This window comes from Pipistrellus hanaki (assembly GCF_964339955.1).
Source record: "Pipistrellus hanaki genome assembly, chromosome: 3".
Taxonomy (NCBI): Eukaryota; Metazoa; Chordata; class Mammalia; order Chiroptera; family Vespertilionidae; genus Pipistrellus; species Pipistrellus hanaki.
In genome coordinates this window covers 154051087-154074333 of record NC_140505.1, presented here as the reverse complement: position 1 = coordinate 154074333, position 23247 = coordinate 154051087, and the positions used below count along the sequence as shown (strand labels likewise).

The window sequence follows — 23247 nt, the reverse complement described above, 5'->3', positions numbered from 1 at the left end:
AGAAACCTATTATAGGATTTGGGCGTTGTTGGATAATTCTGGCCTGGGTCTAAGGGAGTAGTAGAGACTTGCTTTCACTTGGATGCTGTCAGAAATCGGGACAATTTATCACTGGGCATCTCAGCAAATCTGATCTATAGGAAGGGCAGACTGAAGTGGGGGACAAAGCTGTGATTGGTAAGGAAGTGAAGCAGCAGCTACTAATTTAGCAAGAGAGGAGGACTCTTGGTATTGTGTGGGTTGCACAGTGACCTTACTGAAAGTGGATGTTCTTATGGGACCATTCATATTTCATGGGAGCACATGGCTTAGTTTTGAGCATCAGAACAGTTTGTAATAACAGTGAGGCCGACTTGTGAGAGCTAGATCAGTTCCCGGAGGTCAGGCACTGCTTTCTTATTCCCTTCTCTATTATACAGCTCCTGTACCAGTGATCTGTGTATTGCCTCTCAGCTCCAAATTCACTCAGAACATGGCCTATGACAACGGGCCTGTAAGCATTTCTTTCACAGTGAGCACACGTTGAGTCTCAGCAGCAGAGGGCACTGCAGGAGGCAGGGTTTTTTTCTCAGTTCAGAGTGCAGTGTTGTGCTTGTCCCTGCTCCTGCTGCATGTTGATCAGGAGTGCCGCTATGTGAGGTGCACATCTGGTGGTGCACTGCCCCAGCCACATGCCCGACGTAGGCTGTCTCAGAGATGGGCCGGTGGTCACCTTCGCATGACTCTCCGTGCACACTCAGATCTCATACCCACAGTGGCGCCCTGACAATTTCTATGTGCCTGCCTGTTCACTACCCACAGCTCACTTGTGCCTGGGAGATGCTTTTCTACTTCCTTGACGTTTGAGGATGAACTCAGGCCTAGCCAACCCACTGACCTTCTCCACCATCTAATGAACTGCAACCACACTTCCTTCAACGAGGAATGAGCCTCAGTCTTGGGAAGTGGAGCCTCCACTTCCAACTCTGTCATTCCTAACGTACCCAGTAGCGTTTCCTTCGAGTCTTTAGAGTTAATTTCCTAGTTAGTATACTCCACTCTTCACATTACACTCCTTTGTTTAAATTATTGTGTAGTTTAATCTGTCTCCTGATTGGACTTAGGCTGAAAGGCAGAGGATTTTAAGCAGTTGAATCAAACCCCTCACAGCGTGGCTACTTTATTTACAGTTGATGGAAAAAATGTTCAATGTCATAGAAAATACAAATCCTTAAATAATGGAAACTAGCACCCGGGGCTATGTTCTTGCTTTGACTATGAAAAATTTGCACGTGGGAAGTGAAAATCAATTTCCCCTCTTTTACTAGACACTGAGAGAGTGGTATATATGATTTATTTTTCCTTCGCCAGACAGTAGATCCTCTTGCATAAAGCTAGGACCCAAAGAGGGTTAAAAACCTCAGAGAAAAGAGATCAAGACAGGAAAACAAACAAACAAAATGGTAACACATACACAAAAAGGCCTGTAGGTACTGCCCAGGAAAGTTGTCTGCTCTGCCTTGCTCTGGGAGGAAAAGAAAAGGAGCCCACCTGAGAATTCCTATCTTCCGGCCAGCTTTCCAGTATGTTCGGTGCCCAAATTTATGCTATCTGTATGTCCCAAAGAAACTGCTAAGCCGAAAATTTTAATTCCAAGTAAACTCGTGTTGCCCGTGAACTCAGATGCCCGGTGAAAGGAAAAAGAAAGCCTTCGTGGAGGAATATATCCTCGATATACAACCCATCAGATACTGAAACTTATCTGAGAAAGAATATCAAGTATGTATGTTTAAGGAACTTAAAGGAAGAACTAAAGACCAGGACTGTTTATAGGCCATGGAGATTAAAATGTCAAAGGAAGGGTTAAGTGCAAATTAAATGCAGGCAAAAAATAGAATAATCTTGGACACAGATATGGAGAAATCACCCAAGATGCAGCACAGAGGCAGAGACAGGAAAAGCGGCTGAGAGATATGGAAAATGGAGCAAGACAGATTTACATGCTTTATTAGTGTTTCAAAAAGACTTTTTTTTTTTTTTTTTTTTTTAAAGAGGAATGGAAGCAATGTTTAGAAAAATGGATGAGAATGCTCCAAAACTTGGGTTTTTGCAATACCCACAGCTAACTATGGGACGGTCATAGACAGCTTGCCACGATCCAGACACACGGCAGGCTAACCCTGAGGGAACAGCCAGCCTGGTAGATTGGATGAAAGCTACTGTTAAGTCTGTTTGCCCTGAGAAGGGGGACTGCCAACTCCCCCTACCAATGCCAAGTGCAACACCCCAGAGGAAGCAGTTGATATGATTCATACTGTGTGGAATTGGCTTTATGATAATTGGGATATTCACCCACTGAATATGCCCATTATTCTGGTCATGATAAATAGTGCAACGGCACCTGTGTAACTTTATTGCCACAAAATAGGTCAGATTTGCTGTCTCAGCTTCCGCTCATGAATCTTTCAAATGCTAATAAAAACATTAGATTATTTAACAAGAAAATGCCAAGAGGCAGGGGAGAGAGTTAAGGAACTCATCCCCAGCAGAGTGGAAATTTTTAAACAGTTATTAAGAAATCAGGTGAAGCTGAAACCGGTTTGGCTCAGTGGATAGAAAGTCAGCCTGCGGACTGAAGGGTCCCAGGTTCGATTCCGGTCGAGGGCATGTGCCTTGGTTGCGGGCACATCCCCATGAGGGGTGTACAGGAGGCAGCTGATCAATGTTTCTCTCTCGACGTTTCTAGCTCTCTGTCCCTCTCTCTTCCTCTCTGTAGAGAATCAATGAAATATATATTTTTTTTAAAAAAAAAAGAAAAAGAAATCAGGTGAAGCTGAAACCGGTTTGGCTCAGTGGATAGATTGTTGGTCTGTGGACTGAAAGGTTCCAGGTTCAATTCCAGTCAAGGGCATGTACATTTGGGCACATCCCTGGTAGGGGGTGTGAAGGCAGCTGGTCTGTTTCTCTCTCATCGATGTTTCTAGCTCTCTATCCCTCTTCCTTCCTCTCTGTGAAAAAATCAATAAAATATATTTAAAAAAAAAGAAAAAAGAAATCAGATGAATAAAGCAAACATTGATAGGAACAAAACAAAGAGGAAAAAGGAAGATGACGGCATAGGTAAACACCTGAAATTGCTGCTTCGCAAAACCACTTCAAAACTACAACTAAAAGACAAAACGGACATCATCCTGACCAAAGGAAGGCTGGCTGAGTGGAAATTCTACAACTAGAAGGAAAGAGAAAAGCACAGAGGAGTTGTGGAAGTAAAGTGCAGAGGTATAGAGGTGCGCGCGCATGCGGGAAGGGCTGGCAACTGAGGACACAGTTGTCTTTTTCTTTTTTTCCCCCCCCATTTAAAAATATATATATTTTATTGATTTTTTTACAGAGAGGAAGAGAGAGGGATAGAGAGTTAGAAACATCAATGAGAGAGAATCATTGATCAGCTGCCTCTTGCACACCCCCCACTGGGGATGTGCCCGCAACCAAGGTACAGGCCCTTGATCAGAATCAAACCTGGGACCTTTCAGTCCACAGGCCGACGCTCTATCCACTTAGCCAAATCGGTTTCGGCTCCATTTTTTTTTATTAAGGTACTATATGTGTACATCCCCCCACTCCCATACATGCCTTGCAATTGTCTTTTTCAATCTGGAGGGAGACACAAGCTCCCAACTGCTCTGAACTCCAGTTCCAGGTGAGACTCCGGGGATGCAGACTCATACGGGGAGAAACTGAACTTTCTGGCATTGGGCGGAACTCGAGGGCAGCTTTCTTTCAGAGGTGCCTGCAGCGATTACCACAGGACACTGAGACCCAAGGGCCTCTAAAGGCAGGGCTGAGGATCAGCCATAGCTCTTTGCTTTGCCCTGAGACTGCCCAATTCAAGCTGTGTGCAGAGGTCTTTGCATATGAATGGCATGGCCCTTTAAATCTAAAATTACCTAACAAACTGAAGCTGAGTCAGAGACCCAGAACATCCAAAAGAAGGCCCTAGGCTCCACAGCAGCTTGCACTGCTTCACAGCTGGGCCTTATCTGGGCACCTCCAAAACCCAAACAAAGAAGAGAAATCTGTAGTTCTTGCAATGGCTCCTGCTGGGTGGCCTCAGGCAGAGGCTTAATTAGCACTTACTTAGAAATCCAAGAGCCAGTGTATCCAGTGGTCAGAGTGGGACCATCCAGACTACAACACCTCTTATACATAAGGGACACACTCAGGGGGCAGACTCAGTGAGCACCAAAGCCCCACTGAAGTAAGTCTTTCCCCATAAGGGTGTCTCCAGCACAGTTCTCCCATCATATACACAGCTGATCCTCACAGCCAATTGGCCTGGATGCCAATTCCTCCCAGTGATACCAACAACAATCAAGGCTTAATTATAATAAGACTGTGCATAAAGCCCACAAAGGGGTGCACCAAGAGTGTCCACCTCAGGTAACTGGGGAAGCTGAGCCACCGGACCCTATACGACACCTAGCACACAAAGCCAAGCAGCCAAAATGCAAATACAAACAGGTCACAAGTGAAAGAAATGGAGGAAAGCAAACTACTAGATATAGAGTTCAAAACCATGGTTATAAGGTTTTTAAAGAATTTTCTAGAAAAGGCTGATAAATTTAGTGAGACCCTTGAGGATATGAAAAAGGACCAACTAGAAATTAAGCATACACTGACTGAAATAAAGAATAATATACAGAGATCCAACAGCAGACTAGAGGAACGTAAGAATCAAGTCAAAGATTTGAAATACAAAGAAGCAAAAAATACTCAACCAAAAAAGAAAAAAGAATCCAAAAATAAAGAAGCCTCTGGGATAACCTCAAGAATACCAACATCCAAATTATGGGGGTGCCAGAAGAAGAGAAAGAGCAACATATTAAAAACCTATTTGAAGAAATAATGACCGAAAACTTCCCCTAGCTGGTGAAAGAAATAGACTTACAAGTCCAGGAAGTGCACAGAACCCCAAATAAATAAATAAACAAATAGGATGAATAAAAGGAACATTGATGTGCTTGAAACAAAGGTCTTATATAGCACTACTATATAAGATTGGGTAGATCAAAGGGACCCCTACATTAAAGGTCCCCAACCAAGTGAAGTTTAAATTTGGAGAAATTTAAAACATAGGAAAGGCAAAGATTCTAATGAGAAACCAGATATAGAATGGCACAGGCCCTGGGGCAATAATCAGAGTAATCAAGAGAGAGACTGACAAAAGGATCAGGGTCTCCTGGCTCAACCCCTGCTGGGAACTTAAAGCCAAATGCACAAAAGTGGGTAAAATAGTGGGGAGTGGGGGGGAAGGGGAGGGGGCGAGGAGAACAAAAGTGGGTAAAACAGTGGGAGGCGGGGGAGGTTTGAGATGTTTCTGGGACCCCTGAATGCGCTATGCTACCAAAATCCTTTAGTGAAGCAATGCAGGCTACAATTACTTTGATAGAATATAAAAACATTAAGGTTAGGATTAAGGTGGAAGTTTAGGTGAAAACTGCAATGTTTAAACAGCGATTATGGGAATGTTTTATGGAATGGATATTATGTCTAAATGGGAATGCTTCCCCCAGAAGTAAAACAGAGGCATGTAAAGCACCCCTCAAGCAACACTAATTGGATGTGATAAATGGAAATAAGACTGCCTGGGCCTGCCGATACAGGAAGGAAGCTGGAGTGCTGGTGCAAACAAACTGTGCAGTAGCCCTTGGCGGAGCACAGACTGGCACTTATGGCAAAAGTCTGTGAGCATCTGCCAGTGACAACTCTTGGGATGCTGGACTAAAGATGTGTCATTTGAGCGGCATTTATTAGCTTGCTATTGAACATTAACCTAAACTGTCCCTATGACTTCAACACATAAAATAATCTTGAAACATGAAATAACCATGAGGTCAAGAAAAACACTCTAATGAGGGAAGGCAATGCTCAGGAGTGTTCCCTAATAAAATGGAAATGGTCTATACTGGGATCCTGTTACAAGGAGAATTTGAGATACGACCACAGGAGCCTCCTTCCCCACAGGACGGGCTCTGGAACTGAGTGATGAGCTGCTAGTTTCCATCATCACGTGGACAGTGCCTTATCAACACCTCTCAAATGACCAACAGAGAGAGCTTCTGGGTTTATGAATGACAGTTCCAAGCAGAATGAACAACACCCTGGCTGGGAGGCCACCACTGTGATCAAGGAAGGGAAAATCACAGCAGCTCAGTGGGCTGATTTGCATGCTGTTTTCCTAGCAGTGATGGAAGAACTGAACAATGGTAAACGCATGTATGTTTGGGAGTTTTTTTATTGACTCAAGGGCAATGGAAAACTGGACTTTGAAAGGGCACAGCCCTATGGAAATCACTCTGACACGTTAAAGTTGGACATGTTGATGCCCATTACAAGAACCCCCTCTTCCAGGTTCTGGAGGTGACTGGAACTACCGAGTGCACCTTCCAAAGTGGCTACCTGGTTCCATGAAATGAGTAGACACGGGAGGGAGGCTACAGCAAAGCAGAGATGAGTTGAATCTGGACATATTCCTCTTATACCCTCTGAGGCACAAAATGCCAACAGGAACTGTTTTGTCTACCAACAAGAGACAGAGACTATGCCGAAACCGGTTTGGCTCAGTGGCAGAGCGTCGGTCTGCGGACTGAAAGGTCCCAGGTTCGATTCCGGTCAAGGGCATGTACATTGGCTGCGGGCACATCCCCAGTAGGGGATGTGCAAGAGGCAGCTGGTCGATGTTTCTCTCTCATCGACGTTTCTGGCTCTCTCTCTCTCTCCCTTCCTCTCTGTAAAAAATCAATAAAATATATTTGAGAGAGCGAGAGAAAGAGAGAGAGAGAGACTACAGATGGCTCAGAGGAAGATTCCTGGGGGGAGGGGGACCCCTTCCCCATGACTGACAGGTGTATTATACTGGATGGATGCCGGCAGCCCCGGGGGGTGGGGGCTCTAAATGAGTCCTAACAGGAATAGAGACTCATTCTGGATTCATCTTTGCATTCTCAGTGGTGGATGCAAATGCTCAAAATACTATGAGAGATTTGAAACAGAAGATTCTCTACCAATTTAGGTTGGTGAGTTACATTTCTCTTTGCCTACTATTGAATGCTATGTGTTGTGAAATGCGAAGCCTGTCTCTTGCTCTGAAGAAATGTAATTCACTATCCCTCTCTATCCCTCTCCCTTCCTCTCTGTAAAAAAAAAAGAAAAAAGAAAAAGAAAAAAGAATAAAAAGAATATATATATTTTTAAATGTCTTAATATTAAGATCCCTTTATTGTCACAAAATAAAGCTAATAGTATATAGATATTGGCCAAAGCTGATCATACTCTGCTGCTTTTAAGATACAGTTCATAGGAACCAACTTTCTACCATCAAAATATCAGTTGTGCCCTGGCCAATGTGGCTTGGTTGGTTGAACAACATCCTATGCACCAGAAGGTGACCAGTTCAATTCCTGGTCATGGCACCTATCCAGGTTGTGGGTTCAAAAACCAGTTCAGGTGCATGCAGGAGGCAACTGGTCAATGTTTCTCTTTCACATCAATGTTTCTCTCTCCCTCTCCCTTCTTCTCTCTCTAAAATCAATAAAAACATATTTTTGCGCTAGCTAGTTTAGCTCAGTGGATAGAGTGTCAACCTGCAGACTGAAGGATCGTGGGTTCAATTCCGGTCAAGGGCACACATCCAGGTTGTGGGCTCAGTCCCCAGAAGGGGGCGTGCAGAAGGCAGCCAATCAATGATTCTCTCTCATCACTGATATTTCTCTCTCTCTCTCCCTCTCCCTTCCTCTCTGAAATCAATAAAAATATATATTAAAAAACAAAAAAAATCCTATTTTAAAAAAAGTATCAATTGTGCTTTTATGATTTATAAACTCCATGACCAATAAGCTATGATGTTCAGTTCAGTATGGTCAGCAACTTGTGATTAGAAAACTCCCCCCCTTTTCTAGAAAACCTCAAGTAGCTCTATTTCTGACAAGGTTAAATTCATGCCCAACTTACAGGAGGGAGGGGAGCAGAGAGGAAGGCTGTGTGGGCACACAGGCAGCCAGTACAGTATGGGCTGTGGGAACTGCTTATTTCCACTGTGAAGAGTCAAAGGAGGTAAGCAAGGCCCAAAGATGTTCCTGAGACTTTAATTATTGGTATCAAAAGTTAGACCCTGGTGTTTAAATTCCCCTATCTTTTATTCCTCCACCGTTTCTTTGAAAAGAGAACCACCCTCCGATCTTCCCTGTCTTCGCTCCAGGTATTTCCCGGCTGCAGAAGAATGTGCTCTTTTCTACTTTGGGGTCCCAATAAAAGAGCTTTAACCTCCTGGGTGCGTGCATTCTCTACCTAAAACGTCTAGCTAGTTTCCACAACCAAGTGACGGTGACGTACACACTCTCTAAATAACAGTCTGAATCGTGTGAATGGGCTGTGACCAGAATTTCAAATCAGTCTAGAAAGACAATTTCATCACTGACATACATCTACTTTGATTCACTTTGCAGTTTCATGGTAATCTTCCAGCACCTGCAATGTTTTAAAATTTTATGGCACAGCTTTATCAGTGAAGAAGAAATGAAGTATCAGATGCTATTAAAACCCCCTTAACACAGCCAGGAAGAATGAAGGAGGGCACCAGAGCACAAATCAACACAATGACTCTTTTATTTCATTCATTTAAATGAATTGTCTTTCTCTAATGGGAGAAACATTGTCAATATTAAAATGTGCATGCACTACTCCGTAATACTCTGTAATTAGTTAGCATGTTATCTACACAATAGACCTGCAGAATGTGTTTATAACTTAAAAATAATTTATTGAGACAGAGAAGGAAAGGTTAAGTGCAGTGCCCAACACAGTGAACATGGCGGTTAAGTGCCCTGCAGAAAGATTGGTGCGAATCCCATTTCTTGCTGCACCACATTATGTAATAGCTGTGTGACCTTGGATCCCTGCGCCTCCTCCTTGGTAAAAGACGGATAACAGTACTAACTCATTGCTGAGAGCATTAAAGGTAGAGAATAAAACCAAAACGAACAAGGCATCTTTATAGTACAATTCCTAACATACAGTGATTGTAGCAAGTGACTATAAAATTATTGTATGAGACTTTTTTGTATGACACTCCTAAAAGATATATATATATATATATATATGTATACTTCTATAATCTCAAGAGTCACTCCTGTTGTAAACATAAGATCAAGTCACCAAAAAATATTCATTTGAGTACAAAAACAAGCTCATAAGTAATCATTCTTCATTTGAAAATGAAATAGGTAGACATTAATCAACTGTAACTTTTCAATAGACTCCATAAATCAGTTGTGATAGCGTAATCAGAGCAGAAAGATGAGCACTCTGGACAGACCACAAGCAATGAAAGATAAAGTGCTACTTAAAAGAGGAAGTGAGATAACAGGTTTTTTTCTTAAAACAAAAAACATTATAGCCCGGCTGGCATGGCTCAGTGATTGAGCATCGACCTATGAACCAGGAAGTCATGGGATTCGACTCCCAGTTAGGGTATATGCCTGGGTTGGGGGCCCAATCCCCAGTGGGGGGCATGCAAGAGACAGCCAATCAATGATTCTCATCATTGATGTTTCTATATCTCTCTCTCCCTCTTCCTTACTCTCTGAAATCAACAAAAATATATTTTAAAGAAAAAAGCATGACATTCAGTATAAGAGAACATTTATTAGGTTCTCAACCCTGAAATAAAGGCCTTAACTATTTAACAAAGTTATACTTTAAATGCAGTAATATATTAGACCCTCACAATTTAAGATATGCATAATTCAGAAAGGATTATGTTGGACTAATAGGACTAATCATTACAACAACATTGGCTAACATAGAGTGAGCCAATTATGCTCAAAGTATTTTGTACAGGTTTTCTTATTTAGTCTTCACAGTAAATTGTGTGAGGAGAAGAAATAAACAGTCATCCCCATAAACATGAACTTAACATTCAGGAAGATTATGTAACTTGTCCATGGTTACAGTCAGTAAGTGACAGAGCAGAGATTTGAACTCAGGGTTGTTATAACTTCAAAAACCAATATTCTTTCTAACCAGAACATGAGGACACTCAACTATATGACCCTGAAAATGACCTGTATATCTAGGATCTAAAATTCTCTTTTCTAATGAGTTCCTATACTTGAGCATTTTAAAGGTCCAAGCCCCTGTCCCCTTCAGCAACTCTCTAATCCTTACTCCCTTCAGGGAATAAATAATGTATGATAAAGTTATTATCACACATTGTTTACACAAGAAAGGAAGAAACAGAAAGGGAGGGAGAATTACTTCAGGTTAGCCTTTCAGATACAAAGGGTGATCCGTAGGTGATGGCGAGCACTGAGAAAGTGGAGGCGCGAGGAAAGGAAAGAACGCAGACTGGCCGTGAGAGAAGAGCTTCCTGACAACAAGCATGGAGACACCGGGACACATTATCAAAGAGCATTACGTAGGATAAACTGAAGAAAATACAACCCCGTGGAAGGCTGTCAACACATAAACAGTGTCAACACACACACAAGACAGGGAAGGACAAATATAGCCTACTTGGCTCAGCCTCACTTGTCATCTGAAACAGAGAGAAAAGCCGGAACAGGGTAAAACACGCCTGACAGCAGCAGTCAGGAGAGTGAACTTCGATTCCGCCTGAACACACGTTAGCAAAATGCAAACCCAAATATCTGGGCCACATTCCTCAGAGGGCTCATCAGTGCACAGGTACCATTTTATGCTCTCCTTCCATTCATTATCCATTAAGACACAGCATCTCTATTTCCTCTGCAAATTCACATTCATACTGGTGAAAGAAAATAAAACCCACATTATGCTAGTTTCTTAGGTATGTGTTGGGAGAACTTTGAATGAAAAGTATCACCAAGGTAACTTCCTTCTGGAATTAAGAACAAAACAAAAAGCCCCCACATAAGTCTGGTGGAATTGTTAGGCCCAGGAGAGTACAGAGTTTCATGGCTGTGCCCTTTCTCTCACCACGTGGAATCACCCACAGGCACAGACCCAACGCTGATTGCCTTCGGACTGCCATTCTTCAATCAACCCGTGTGCCCAAAGTGTATTTAACATATGCAACACCTGACTGTTTGGTCAGGAGTAATGACCTCTTTTCCCTGTCAAATAAAAAATGACAACAGTAACAACAGCCAATGCAACAATAGCTGTCCCATGTGAATGAATCAAAATTATACCTATTTTTTTTTGGTCACATTGGCCCCCAAAAAAGTTTTTGTTGTGCCACACAATTTAAATATTTTATATGTGCCACACGATGAAAAGGCTGGAAACCGCTGCCTTAGGAAGCTGTAGAGCCCTTACAATTTCGTTTCTCCCTTTCTAATGTCAGCTGTGTTGTGACGTGAACCCTTTACTAAGCTGTAGAAAATGAAACGTCTACATGTTCCTGGTAATAACCGGACTCTCTGACTTCCATTATGAAAAGAACTGTTTCTTTCAGGATAACTATGTATTATCAGGAAGTGGGGGTGGAGGGGACTTTCCATGAAAAAATAGACACAAGTCAGCCAAGTTACCGCTTTTGTAATTCTTTCCTGCTTTTCTCTACAGCCACTGCCACCCTGAAGAGATGTAATGTCTCAGCCGCTGGTCCCACCTACACCTGCTCCTTTTACACAAAACAGGAAAGACTTCCGACCGTGCATTATGAGGTTCTAACAATACACCCCATGGAGATACAGCAGCTGGGAGCACAGGTGCTAGTTTTTCCGGGAGACTCAAGAGTCCAGGCCAGACCTACCTTGTGAGTAGAGGAGGATCTGCATCTCCAGGAGGACGCAGGTGAACAGCTGCACCAGGTTCTCCAGCCCCAGGAGCTCGAAGGCCTCCCGCAGAGGGTAGTCGGAGAGGGGGAGCTCGTTGGGCCCGGGCCTCTGGCATATGACGGGTTCGTAAACGCCATAGAACTTCAGCGACCTCCCTGGGGGTGGGAGCGGTACCTCGTAGAGAATGTTATGGATGTAGCTCTCCAGCGGCAAGGGGGGTGGCTGCTGCGAGGTAACGGCTCGGTAGAGCTGGACGAGGAATTTCTTGCAGGCCTGCATGAAAGGCAGGGGCGTGATCAAACATATGCTTTTGGAAACGTACAGGGTGTCTCTGCTGATGTCGTAGGAGTTGTATCGCTGGAGTTTCGAAAGGGAAGTCGTATCTCCCTCGTCGATGCTGCTGGCCAGCGAGTCCATGCTGCAGGAGGAGGAAGCGTAATGCTCGGCGTTGTGCATCTGGTAGAGTGTCTGCATGGCTGTGCAGATTTGCTTGCTTGTAACTTCCTCATAAAAAGTGAGAACAAAACCGTAGGTGCGAGAACCATCTTCTCGGGTGATTATAAACGAGTGGAACTGAGGGTCTCTGTTGTCAGCCTGTGTTCTGAAAGACAGCCCTTTCGGCATGCACAGCTGTGGAGGAAAAGGGGGGGGAAACATCAGAATGCAGCGCGCGAATAACTTCGAACCAGAAAAAAAAAAAAAAAGTTTGCAAACCTCTATCCCAGCCTGTGACCTTCAGCAAATCATGTAACTACTCTGAGCCAGTTTCTTTATCTAGAACATTTGCTACATCAGTGACTTGAAGACAAAATACTCAAAGGCACTTTACAGATATTTAACATTTAAGCACTATTTTTAGAATAGTGATGATAATGTTTCAAAGAAATAAGGGAACAGATGAAGGCTCACTTGATAATAAGTTGTTTTATCTCTTTTGAACAATATAATATTTCATCCTTGAAAAATAAGCGTTGAAAGTGGAATGATTTTTGATTTACTGAAGCAGAAGGGTGGAAACCAGATATTCCAGGTTATTTCCAGCAGAGATTGTGCTCTGGGTCTTGGGAACTAACCACGATTCAGTCAAATTTGGGAATAAATTGCCTAAGGAGCTAAAAATGTTATATTTAAGATGCTTAAAAAGATAAGAAATTAGAATCGAGCCTTTAAAATTCTTCTAAAAGTATTTTAAATAAAAGAAATGAAATTAAAGAAAATATGAAATACACTAAGAAAAACAGAACTTATAATTCAACTACCCAAATAGAATCATTAAGTTTTATATATTCCCTTTTTACTTTTACATTTCAATACGCCTTCTGAATTGAAATAACTTTATCATACATTATTACATTATACTTTTCTTTTCCTTTTTTCAGACTTGGCCATTGATCTGATGTAAAAGTGAGAAGTTTTCCCAAATCCATCCGCACATTAGCAAGAAAACACAATTTGCCTGAAAAGTTACCCGTACTTTGGTCAAAGTGTCAACAAACACTTGCTAACTGCCTTGATGAGCGAGGCCCTCAATGGTGACAGATGGAGAGAGAGACAGATACAAGTCGGTCCCTGCTCCTTTGGAGCTTCTAGTCCAATAAGAATGACATATGATTAAAAAACCATAAGGGATGAAGTATGGGAAGTACTATCACAGGGTAAACATAGCAGAAGGACATAAATGAGAAAAGGGGGAGCTCCTGGAAAAAAAAAGAAAATCCAGGCGGAAACCTAAGCGTGAGATGAGGAGGCAGAGAGGACAATAGGTGACAGAACACAAGGGTCTGAGTAACTGAAAGTCACTGTGGGCCGGGAACAGGATGCAAGGGGAGGGGAGGGGAGAGAGAACACAGGAGAATTAGGGGTGGGCCATGAAGGGCTTTGGTGAGTGACCTTAGACATCTGGGGAGGGCAACGGAAGCCTCTGAGGGGTTTTCAGCAGTAGGAGTGGGACAGAATTAGATGTGCCTCTTGGCTCATCAACCTCCCTGCAAAGAAAGGCAGTGGTTTTCAAAGGGGTCCCACGGAGGCGGCAAGAATGCCTCAGAACCTTGGGGTCATCTCTGACTTTTCTCATTCTCTCTCATACCATTATCCAACCCATCAACAAAGACCACTAATTCTACCTTCAAAAATATATTCAGAAACGAACTAGCTCATTCTATCTTCACTCTCACTACTATTAAGTCACATCTCCTCTTGCCTGATGACTACTTAACGTTCTGCTAACCAGTCTCCCGCTTTTGCTTTTGTCCCCCCAAATCTAGTCCCCACATGTAGCTCAAGTTATCCTTAAAAAATGTTACATTTTGTCACTCTTCTGGAAACCCTCCAATGGCCTCTCATCTCCCTAAAAGCTGAAATCCTGCCCCACATGACTTGGCCCCAGCAACTTCTCTGCCTTCACCTCCCACTGCTCTATAGCTCACCTACTCTGCTCCAGCAACACTAGCCAGATTGCTGTTCTGTGGCACACCCAGCCAGCTTTTGCCAAAATTTTGCTATTCCCTCTGGCTGCAATGATCTTCCCCCCTAGGTATCCACATGGTTTGTCCCTGTAGCAGATTGTATTTCTAAAAATGGCTCCCAATTTTTTTCTAGTTCCACATGCTCTTCCAGAACCTTGCCACCCTCCCAGCAAGTCTGGGTGGGCCGCCGAGAGTGCCGACACCAACGACCCACCAACGTTTTTTTTGTAAAGATCCAGATGAATATTTTAGGGTCTTCAGGCCACACAGACTTTGTTACAACGACTCTACCACTGTAGTGTGAAAGCAGCTGTTGACAAGGTAAAGGAATGGGTAAGACTTTGAGAAGGGCAACCCTGCCAAACCCTATCCAAATTGTTGATTCATAAGCAAAATGATAATCCTGTTTTAAACCAACAAATTACAGCCTTTTGGCCTGAAAGCAAAATGTTACTGGAACACCAACACACTCATCCAGCCCAGCACTCTCTACTGCTGCTTCTGTACGACAATCTCTCTCTCTCTCTCTCTCTCTCTCTCTCTCTCTCTCTCTCTCTCAAAGCAATTAAAAAATATATTTTTTTTTAAAAAAAAAGGTTGTAGGACGAATGATTTGAAACACTCTTGCTCCAGGCTAAACTCAAACTTGTTTAGCAGAAAACATGGCACATTTGTTGAATGAATACATTAATGAATGAACAAGAAAACAAAAAAACGATAGCTGGGGAGTACAGGATCAGACTCACTTCATCTCTTGATTCAGTCTGTAGTTCTCTTATCACCTCAAGTAGGCCACAAAGAAACATGCCGACCTCTGAAGTCAACATAAAGATTTAATTTAATCGATAGGCTTTCCTGACACCATAAACCGCAAAAATTACACCTTGAACTATTCTTGAACAGCTGCCAAATATTCCCTGAAGGGTTTGTAGCTTTTTTGAGCACACAGTCAAACATTTATAGAGAAAGCTTGCCAGAAGTTGTGCTCAAATTAAAGAATGACTTTCTACGCTACATATAACAGATGTTAAGAATTCTTAAATTTTCTTCCTACAAAAAAAAAAAAAAAAAAAAAAAAAAGTAAGAATTGTATTTCTAATCTGAGAACTGTGAACTGGAAAATGCCTTTGCTTTTTCATTTCTAAAAGTAATAATTGTTGCCCGGCCCGCGTGGCTCAATGGTTGAGTGTCGACCTAGGAACCAGGAGGTCATGGTTCCATTCCCAGTCAGGGCATATGCCTGGGTTGTGGGCTTGATCCCCAGTGGGGGGTATAGGAGGTAGCCGATCAATGACTCTCTCTCTCTCTTATCATTGATGTTTCTCTCTCTCTCTCTCTCTCTCTCCCTTCCTCTCTATTGGTTTTAGAGTGAGAGAAAGGAAAAGGGACAGGGAGATAGAGGGAGAGAGGGAGGGAGGAAGGCAGGAAGAGAGAGAGAAAGGAGGAGGAGAGAAAGAGGGAAAGAGGGTGCGAGACAAGGAGAAAAAGAGAGAGGGAGAGGGAAAGAAATCAATGTGAGAGAGAAACATGGATTGGCTGCCTCCTGCACTCACTCTTACCAGGGATTGAGCCCACCATCTAGGCTTATGTCCCAACTAGGAACTGAACCAACAACCTTGTGGTGCATGGGACAACTCTCAACCAACTAAGCCACAGATTCTTAAGGAGAAGATCTATCTACCAGAACGCTGCATAAACAATCTGGATGCCAACACAGAGTGCTCAGAGAGATCTAAAATAGGGGGAAAGGCAGGAAAACTTCAGCTCTATTTGCAATGCTTTGCTTTATGAGGAAAGGTATGGATCTGAAGCAAAGTGTCAGCGCTGACATGTGTTAGCTCTGAGTGGTGGGAATAAGACTGTTTGTTGTATTATTCTCTGTTTTATGATACTTCCATCCCCACCCCCATAAAAATCTCTTGAATTAACCAATATATATATATATTTTATATATATAAATATATAAATATATATATGCATTCAGAGATCATAATAATCTGACCACTCACTGTATAAAAAGCAATTAATTCAGAAACAATTACACCTGTCACTTATATCTATTTTCTATTTTATTTGCATTGCACTCATACACGTGGAATTATTTTATTTAATGAAGTTCACTGCTTTGGGGTACTTAATTTGTGTGTGAAATTACTGACCCTTATTTCAAAGTATCAATGTTGCTTGTTAGAGGAATGACTGATACTATAGAAGGCGGTGACTCACTCCTTGGAGTGGGATTTTGCTAACAGCAAGAACAAAGCTCTAGACACAAACAACAGTGGGAGAGACAGGAGAGGGAAAGGCCTGGAGGTGGGAGGAGCAGTGAGGAGGGGGTCATTGGGGGGGCGTGGAGGGAGAACATCTGTAATACTTCCAACAATAAAGATAAATCTCACAAACAGAACAAAGCTTTATGCCTTTGGGTGGAATAAATTATAGCTTCATACAAATGCGCTTACTAATAAATCAGAGAGGACATTAAGGGCAGTAAATCTATGACCCAAATGCAGACCAGTTTAATGGGATGCTTTTCAGAGATTTTCGAGGAGTGCCAGCAAATCCCTTTAGATTTGCAGCCATGAACAAAATGCTATGTGGTGCTTAACCATCAAAATACACACCCATGTGTTTATTCTCCAGAGGAAAACTTTTGCTGCTTACATAAAATAACCTCAGCGGCAAGGAGAGAGGAAAATAGCAAAGACAGAGCAAGGAAATGAATAATTAATTTAAAAATTAATTTTTTGCAGACAGAAGCAAAAGCTATCATGAATATCTCACTTCCAATCCATTCAAGTGATTAAAAGAAACACACACACACACACACACACACACACACACACACACACATCAAGTGTGATATTTGGTTCCAAATGACTGTGGGTTTATATTGTTAAGACCCTAGTCACCATTCTAATTTCTCACAAAATAATTTATACTTTGAAATATCTTACTAAGTTAAGAGGATCAAGTGTTATAATCTATTTACATTCTTGCCCATTTTCCCATTGCTTTATTTTGACACTCTACTATTTCCCCATTAACTTGCTGGCAGAAGCAGCTGATAAAGTATTTTTTGTCACTGCTGCTTGTTGGCTATTTCAGTCAGAAACTTGTCCATAATTCTCCAACTCCCATAAGCACAACAGTTGTGTTCTACTTCATGTTTATAGTTCTGTCTTCACCAAAGAGGAGGCTGGGCTCCGTAGAATTAACTTCCAGTGAAATGGCATCTCTGGTTATTTTGGTTCTGGGTGACAGTTTAGAGAAATAACTGCACCGGACTCTGTGATGACTTAAAGTGCCAAGAGGCTTAGGCATTTGTCCTTAGAAAAATGACCACGCTACTCTCACCCAAAGGTCCAGGGTGACCCATATCATCCTGGCACAGGTCAAAACTAAGTTGCATAGTTTTTCTTTGGGGGAGATAGCACGAAGGAGGTTTGGGGGTGGGGGGTGAGCTGGAGGGGAAAATGATCTGGATTCAACCTCTGAGACTCCCTGTATAACTCTGGGTAAGTAACTAAACCTCTGCGAAATATGAGTTAGGGTCTTCAATGGGTACCTGCAAGCATGTATGTGAAAGTAACATACATGAAGTGTCTAGCATCATCTACTAAACATTAACTTCCTTCCCTTTTAGTAACAGTGTCTTTTGGCTCTACCTTTAAAATAGTAAAAAAAAAAACCAAAACCCAAATAACCCATACCAATTAGTGTCTCAGTCCACCTTTAATCATTTCGGTGCCTATCATGCCTGATCTCTGATTTGCTCACTTTGGGGCCCCCTGATTTTTATAATCACAGAGTTCAAGGAGGTCTAAAATATTACCCAGGCTTCTAAGCAGGACCCTCCCTCGTTTCACGAATATCTCACTTTTAATCCATTCAAATGATTAAAAGAAAAACACATACACATCAAGTATGATATCTGGTTCCAAATGACTGTGGGTTTATATTGTAGTTAAGACCCTAGCTATGGACACCATTCTAATCTCTCACAAAATAATTTATACTTTGAAATATCTTACTAATTTAAGAGGATCAAGTGTTATAATCTATTTACATTCTTATCCATTTTTCCATTGCTTTATTTTTACACTCTTTAATATTTTCCCACTAGAGGCCTGGTGCATGAAATTTGTGGATTGGAGGGAGGGGGAAGTGTCCCTCAGCCCAGCCTGCACCCTCTCCAATCTGGGACCCCTCGGGGGATGTCCAACTGCTGGTTTAGGCTCAATCTCACAACTGGCAGCCAGACATCCCACAATCTGGGACTGCTGGCTCCTAACCACTCGCCTGCCTGCCTGCTAGCCCCCTAACCACTCCCCTGCCAACATGACTGACGCCTAACTGCTCCCTTGCTAGCATGGTCATCCCCAACTGCCTTCCCCAGCAGGGCTGAGGGGACTGGGGGGGGGGTGTGTGTCTCTGGCTGGATGAGGCAGAGCTGAGGGGGCCAGGCACCATAATCTTTTGAGGGTGTGGCAGTCAATTAGTATATTCCCTCTTTAAAAAAATATATATTTTTTATTGAGTTTTTACAGAGAGGAAGGGAGAGGGATAGAGAGATAAATAGATCGATAAGAGAGAGAAACATTGACCACCTGCCTCCTGCACACCCCTTACCGGGGATGTGCCCGCAACCAATGTACGTGCCCTTGACCAGAATCGAAGCTGGGACCTTTCAGTCCACAGACTGACGCTCTATCCACTGAGCCAAACCGGTTTCGGAAGCGTATTTTCTCTTTATTGGCTATGGGTGCCACCATCTTAGTGAGGGTAAGATTGGTCAATTAGCATATTCCCTCTTTATTAGAAACGATTAATTTGCAAATTTCTAAATGAACTGTAAACTATGACCTACTTAAGTTAGCTAGGCCCAAGAATCTCTAAAGGGGCTTAAAATCACCACTGGTAATACATGACATTAATTCAAAGCCCTTACAAACAAATTCCTACTGTTTAAATGACGCACTAAAGGTCCTTTTTCTCTTTACTCTGCGACTATGGTACATTCCAGGCCTATCATACAACATTCCTTGAAATAAGAGAGCTGTAATCATATTCCTTCCATCAGGATTCTTTCCAGGAAAATAAAGTAATATCACTGTTTATCAAAGCCATCTCTGTGTTAGTTAATACAAACACACAACACAGCTTTAATAGTAGGAAGAGAAAATGGTTTGGAGGGGGTCCACTGTACATAATTATTTGCTATGGGGACCTCAGGCAAGTTACTGAAACTCCCCGAGTTTAATTTTTTACAACTATAAATGAGTATATTATCATATAAAAATGGATATTTAAAGAATTAAATAATACCCTAGCTGGTTGTCAAGTGGTTAGAGCACTGGCCCTTGGACTGACGGGTCCCGGGTTCAATTTCAGCCAAGGGCATGTACCTCAGTTGTAGGCTCTGTCCCTGGCCGTGATGCAACCAATGTGAGAAAGACATCTTACATGGATGTTTCTCTCTCTCTCTTTCTCTCTCTTTCCCCTTCTCTCCCCCTCCTTCTCTCCCCCTCCCTTCCCTCACTCTAAAAAAAATAAATAAAATGAAAGATATCCTTGAGTGAGGGCTAACATAAATAAATAAATAAACTGCCAAAATCGGTTTGGCTCAGTGGATAGAGCGTCAGCCTGAGGACTGAAGGGTCCCAGGTTCGATTCCAGTCAAGGGCATGTACCTTGGTTGCGGGCACATCCCCAGTAGGGGGTGTGCAAGAGGCAGCTGATCGATGACTCTTTCTCATCGATGTTTCTAACTCTCTATCTCTCTCCCTTCCTCTCTAAAAAAATCAATAAAATATATTTTAATCAATCAATCAATAAATAAATAAACAAATAAAATAATGTAAGACCTTCAAAATAGTCACTATTGTCATCTCAGTAAAATAAAAAGGCTAAAAAGGAAAAGAAAAATACATACCATATTCACTGCATCTTGATCAAAAGGGTTCCACTCTATATTCTGAGGATAGTGGGCCAGAACCTTGGATTTGAATGTTCTTCTCAAAGGACTCTGGTCAAAATTTTCACCTATAACAAATAATTAACAATTAGTATCCATAATTTCCTCAAAAGCACGCCATAGCTTTCGTTTTATTTTGTAGTTATACTGACTGATGGTATTGAAATCTAATTCAATTCTACTCCTAACAGTCTGCATTGTAAAGTTCTCAATGGACGAATGAAAAACAAAACAAAACACAAACACCTGTAATAAAAGGTCTGCATTGAAGACTTTAGAATCTGAATTTTTAAATCCTGGATAGACAAGTGATACTAAAAGTCAGATATGATATAGTCCTTGCCGTAAACTAATTATTGTCCTCAATGCAGTATCTAATGATAAAAATATCAATTTGGAAATATTTAATTCATTAAAGAAACATCCTGAATTAAACTGATCATACCTCTTATGATCCCAAAATTTTGTACATGGACAGACACAATGCTGCAGTACTCAAAAAAGGCAGTGGGCTTAAATTTCCACAAAATTCTCTCATAAATGTGACTGCATCTCCAGGCTTTTACAAGAATTAACAGAGTTAGAAACATCATTACTGAGTTGTCTAAGCTTAGTAGACAAACACACTAAACTCTGAAAAGAAGCAATCTATTCTAAGCCAAGTTCATCACCTGTCAAAAATCTGGAAAGAAAAGTAGACTAGTCTTTGCTTGTTATATATAAGAAAATTTAATAATAGCTGTCAGCTCAGTTCTCTATCTCTTCGATCAAATTAACCCCCATGAGACCTGTTACCTACAAATGCCTTAGTTTCATAAACTATTTTAAGGTGGATGGATCTTAAATTCTCAGTTTTAAAAAGGTGAGATTGAGAAAGTAGAAGACCTTGGAGCAACTTTATTCTTTCTCTTGTGTTTTTTGTACTTTTAAAGTTTACTTTTTAAGTGCAAAACACGAGCTGCTATATCAAAAGATAAATGCCAGTTACCAGTATTTGTAAAAGTAAAAACATCAATAAGCAATTTACGAGTCACACTTGGACATGTAGTCAAACTCCATTCCCATTTTTCATAAAAATATGAAGAGATGAATATTAAAACACCTTTTAGTGCAAAACAGATCACAGGAGAGAAAAGGCACACTCTAAAACAAACATGTCAAACTCATGCAGCCCACAACAAATATTTTTTCAGCCCAGCCAATATAACAGTATTTCAATAAAATTTTCATAACTTAATTTTTACAATATCTTGTTCTACATAATTATTAATAACAAATTACTAGATTATGACTAGATTACTATAATCGTGTTGCATCCATTTCCCTTACACGCCTTATGCACACGTGCACCATTTCTCTCCACTAATATTAGCAGCGAATATTTTAGTAGCCAATTGCCACATCATTAGTCTTGGACTGACTTGTTTGGTGTGCGCAACAGGAAATATTTCGCTTTCGGAGAACAAGAAAAATAGGTTTATTTGCATTACGCTTATTAATTTGTGCATTCAGGGTCTGATAAGTTAATATTAAAAAATTAATTTTTATTAAAGCGTTCTATTATCTTATGGTAACAACTACTCATTTATTTCAGCCCTTTGTATTTAGCTCATCTATATCAAAATAAACCTACCTTTCTATGAAAATTGAAGCTTTTGTTTTTTTGCGGCCCTTATAAACTTAAACCTTATTTGGCCCGTGTTAATCTTTGAGTTTGACGTGCTTGCTCTAAAACCTTGCTGGAGATTGCAATATAATATCCAAGAGCTTTTTTGAACAAAGGCACACAATTTAAATAGGTTTGCTGCAAGTAACCTACTGCTTCTAATTTGAGCCCCTGGCTAGTGTTGTTCCTCTTATTTATTTAGGCAAGCACTTCATCTTTCTACCCCATGTTTCCATCTTTTAAGAGATGGGGTAGAGAATTTTCACTTCCAGGAGACAAATGTCAAAGGCATCCCTAAGGGAAGTTACCATTTTTGCACCCTGCTTCTAAGGGTCTGTAAACACCAAAAAGTCAATGGGAAATGGTGTTTACAGAAGTGTTTACTTCTCATGTCTGAAGAAAAGAGTTTATTTCAGGAGGATGAATGTCATCTTTAAGCTAATCCTGTATTCTAGATTAGTCACTTCTTCATTTTAAAAAAAGGTTACTTTTTACTTCACCTCAAGTCAGAGAAAAAAGAAAACAGACACTTCCTCCTGGTTCTAAAGGTCTATCTGCTGACTGTGCTACTGACAGCAACAGGATAGCCTCAGAAATACGCAGCCACCAAAAAACGCCCTCCTTCGCCCACCCATAATTCCCCAAATGCTTATTTTTATTACCCATGAATGTAAATAAAATATGAAACACTGTGGGGCATAAGAAACGGCACATACGCAGGACAGAACTCCTTGGAACACTTACCTTTTAATGATTCCTGCCTGAGTTCAGTTAAAATAGTAACATTATCCTCATTCATATATGAAGTTATGAAAGGTAAATCAGAAAAGTCACGACAGTGCCATTTTCAACATAATTGTTCTGCTCCCTAAGGAACACCACACCCTCTTGAGGACCAATTAATCACCAGAAGAGAGAGAAGGAAAACCACCTCCAGAGAGAAAAAAATTCACAAAAACAAAACCCAAAAAACTCATGAAAACAGAAACCCAAACATAATAACAACAAAAAACACACACAGAATCATCATCACCATCACCACCATCACCACCACCACCACCACCACCACCACCACCACCACCATCACCACCACCACCACCACCACCACCACCACCACCACCATCACCATCACCATCACACCATCACCACCACCACCTTTCAGTAGAGTGCCACAAAGTGGGGTGGGGGCATTAGGAAAGATCATTGCTATATATGCAGCTGTCTTGGCAAATATTATTTTGAAGGAAATTAGGGGAATAAACAACTACGGAGAAATGCTGGTAACACTGCTGAGGGTTTAGAAATGGGTGGGTTCAGCTATTCCTACTAGCACCGGTCGGA

The 23247-nt window shown here is 41.5% G+C and overlaps 1 protein-coding gene across 3 annotated transcripts in view; it reads right to left on the bottom strand.

Moving 5' to 3' along the window:
• The window catches only part of DENND5B (DENN domain containing 5B), a 152265-nt gene that overhangs the window by 59226 nt on the left and 69792 nt on the right, over positions 1-23247 (bottom strand). For all 3 annotated transcript variants that reach the window (XM_084877839.1, XM_084877837.1, XM_084877838.1), the window contains 2 exons: positions 20199-20308; positions 11774-12428 (listed from right to left, as the gene is read on the bottom strand). In XM_084877839.1, coding sequence (XP_084733965.1) covers positions 11774-12428; positions 20199-20308 — 765 coding nt within the window. The remainder of the gene's footprint in view (positions 1-11773; positions 12429-20198; positions 20309-23247) is intronic.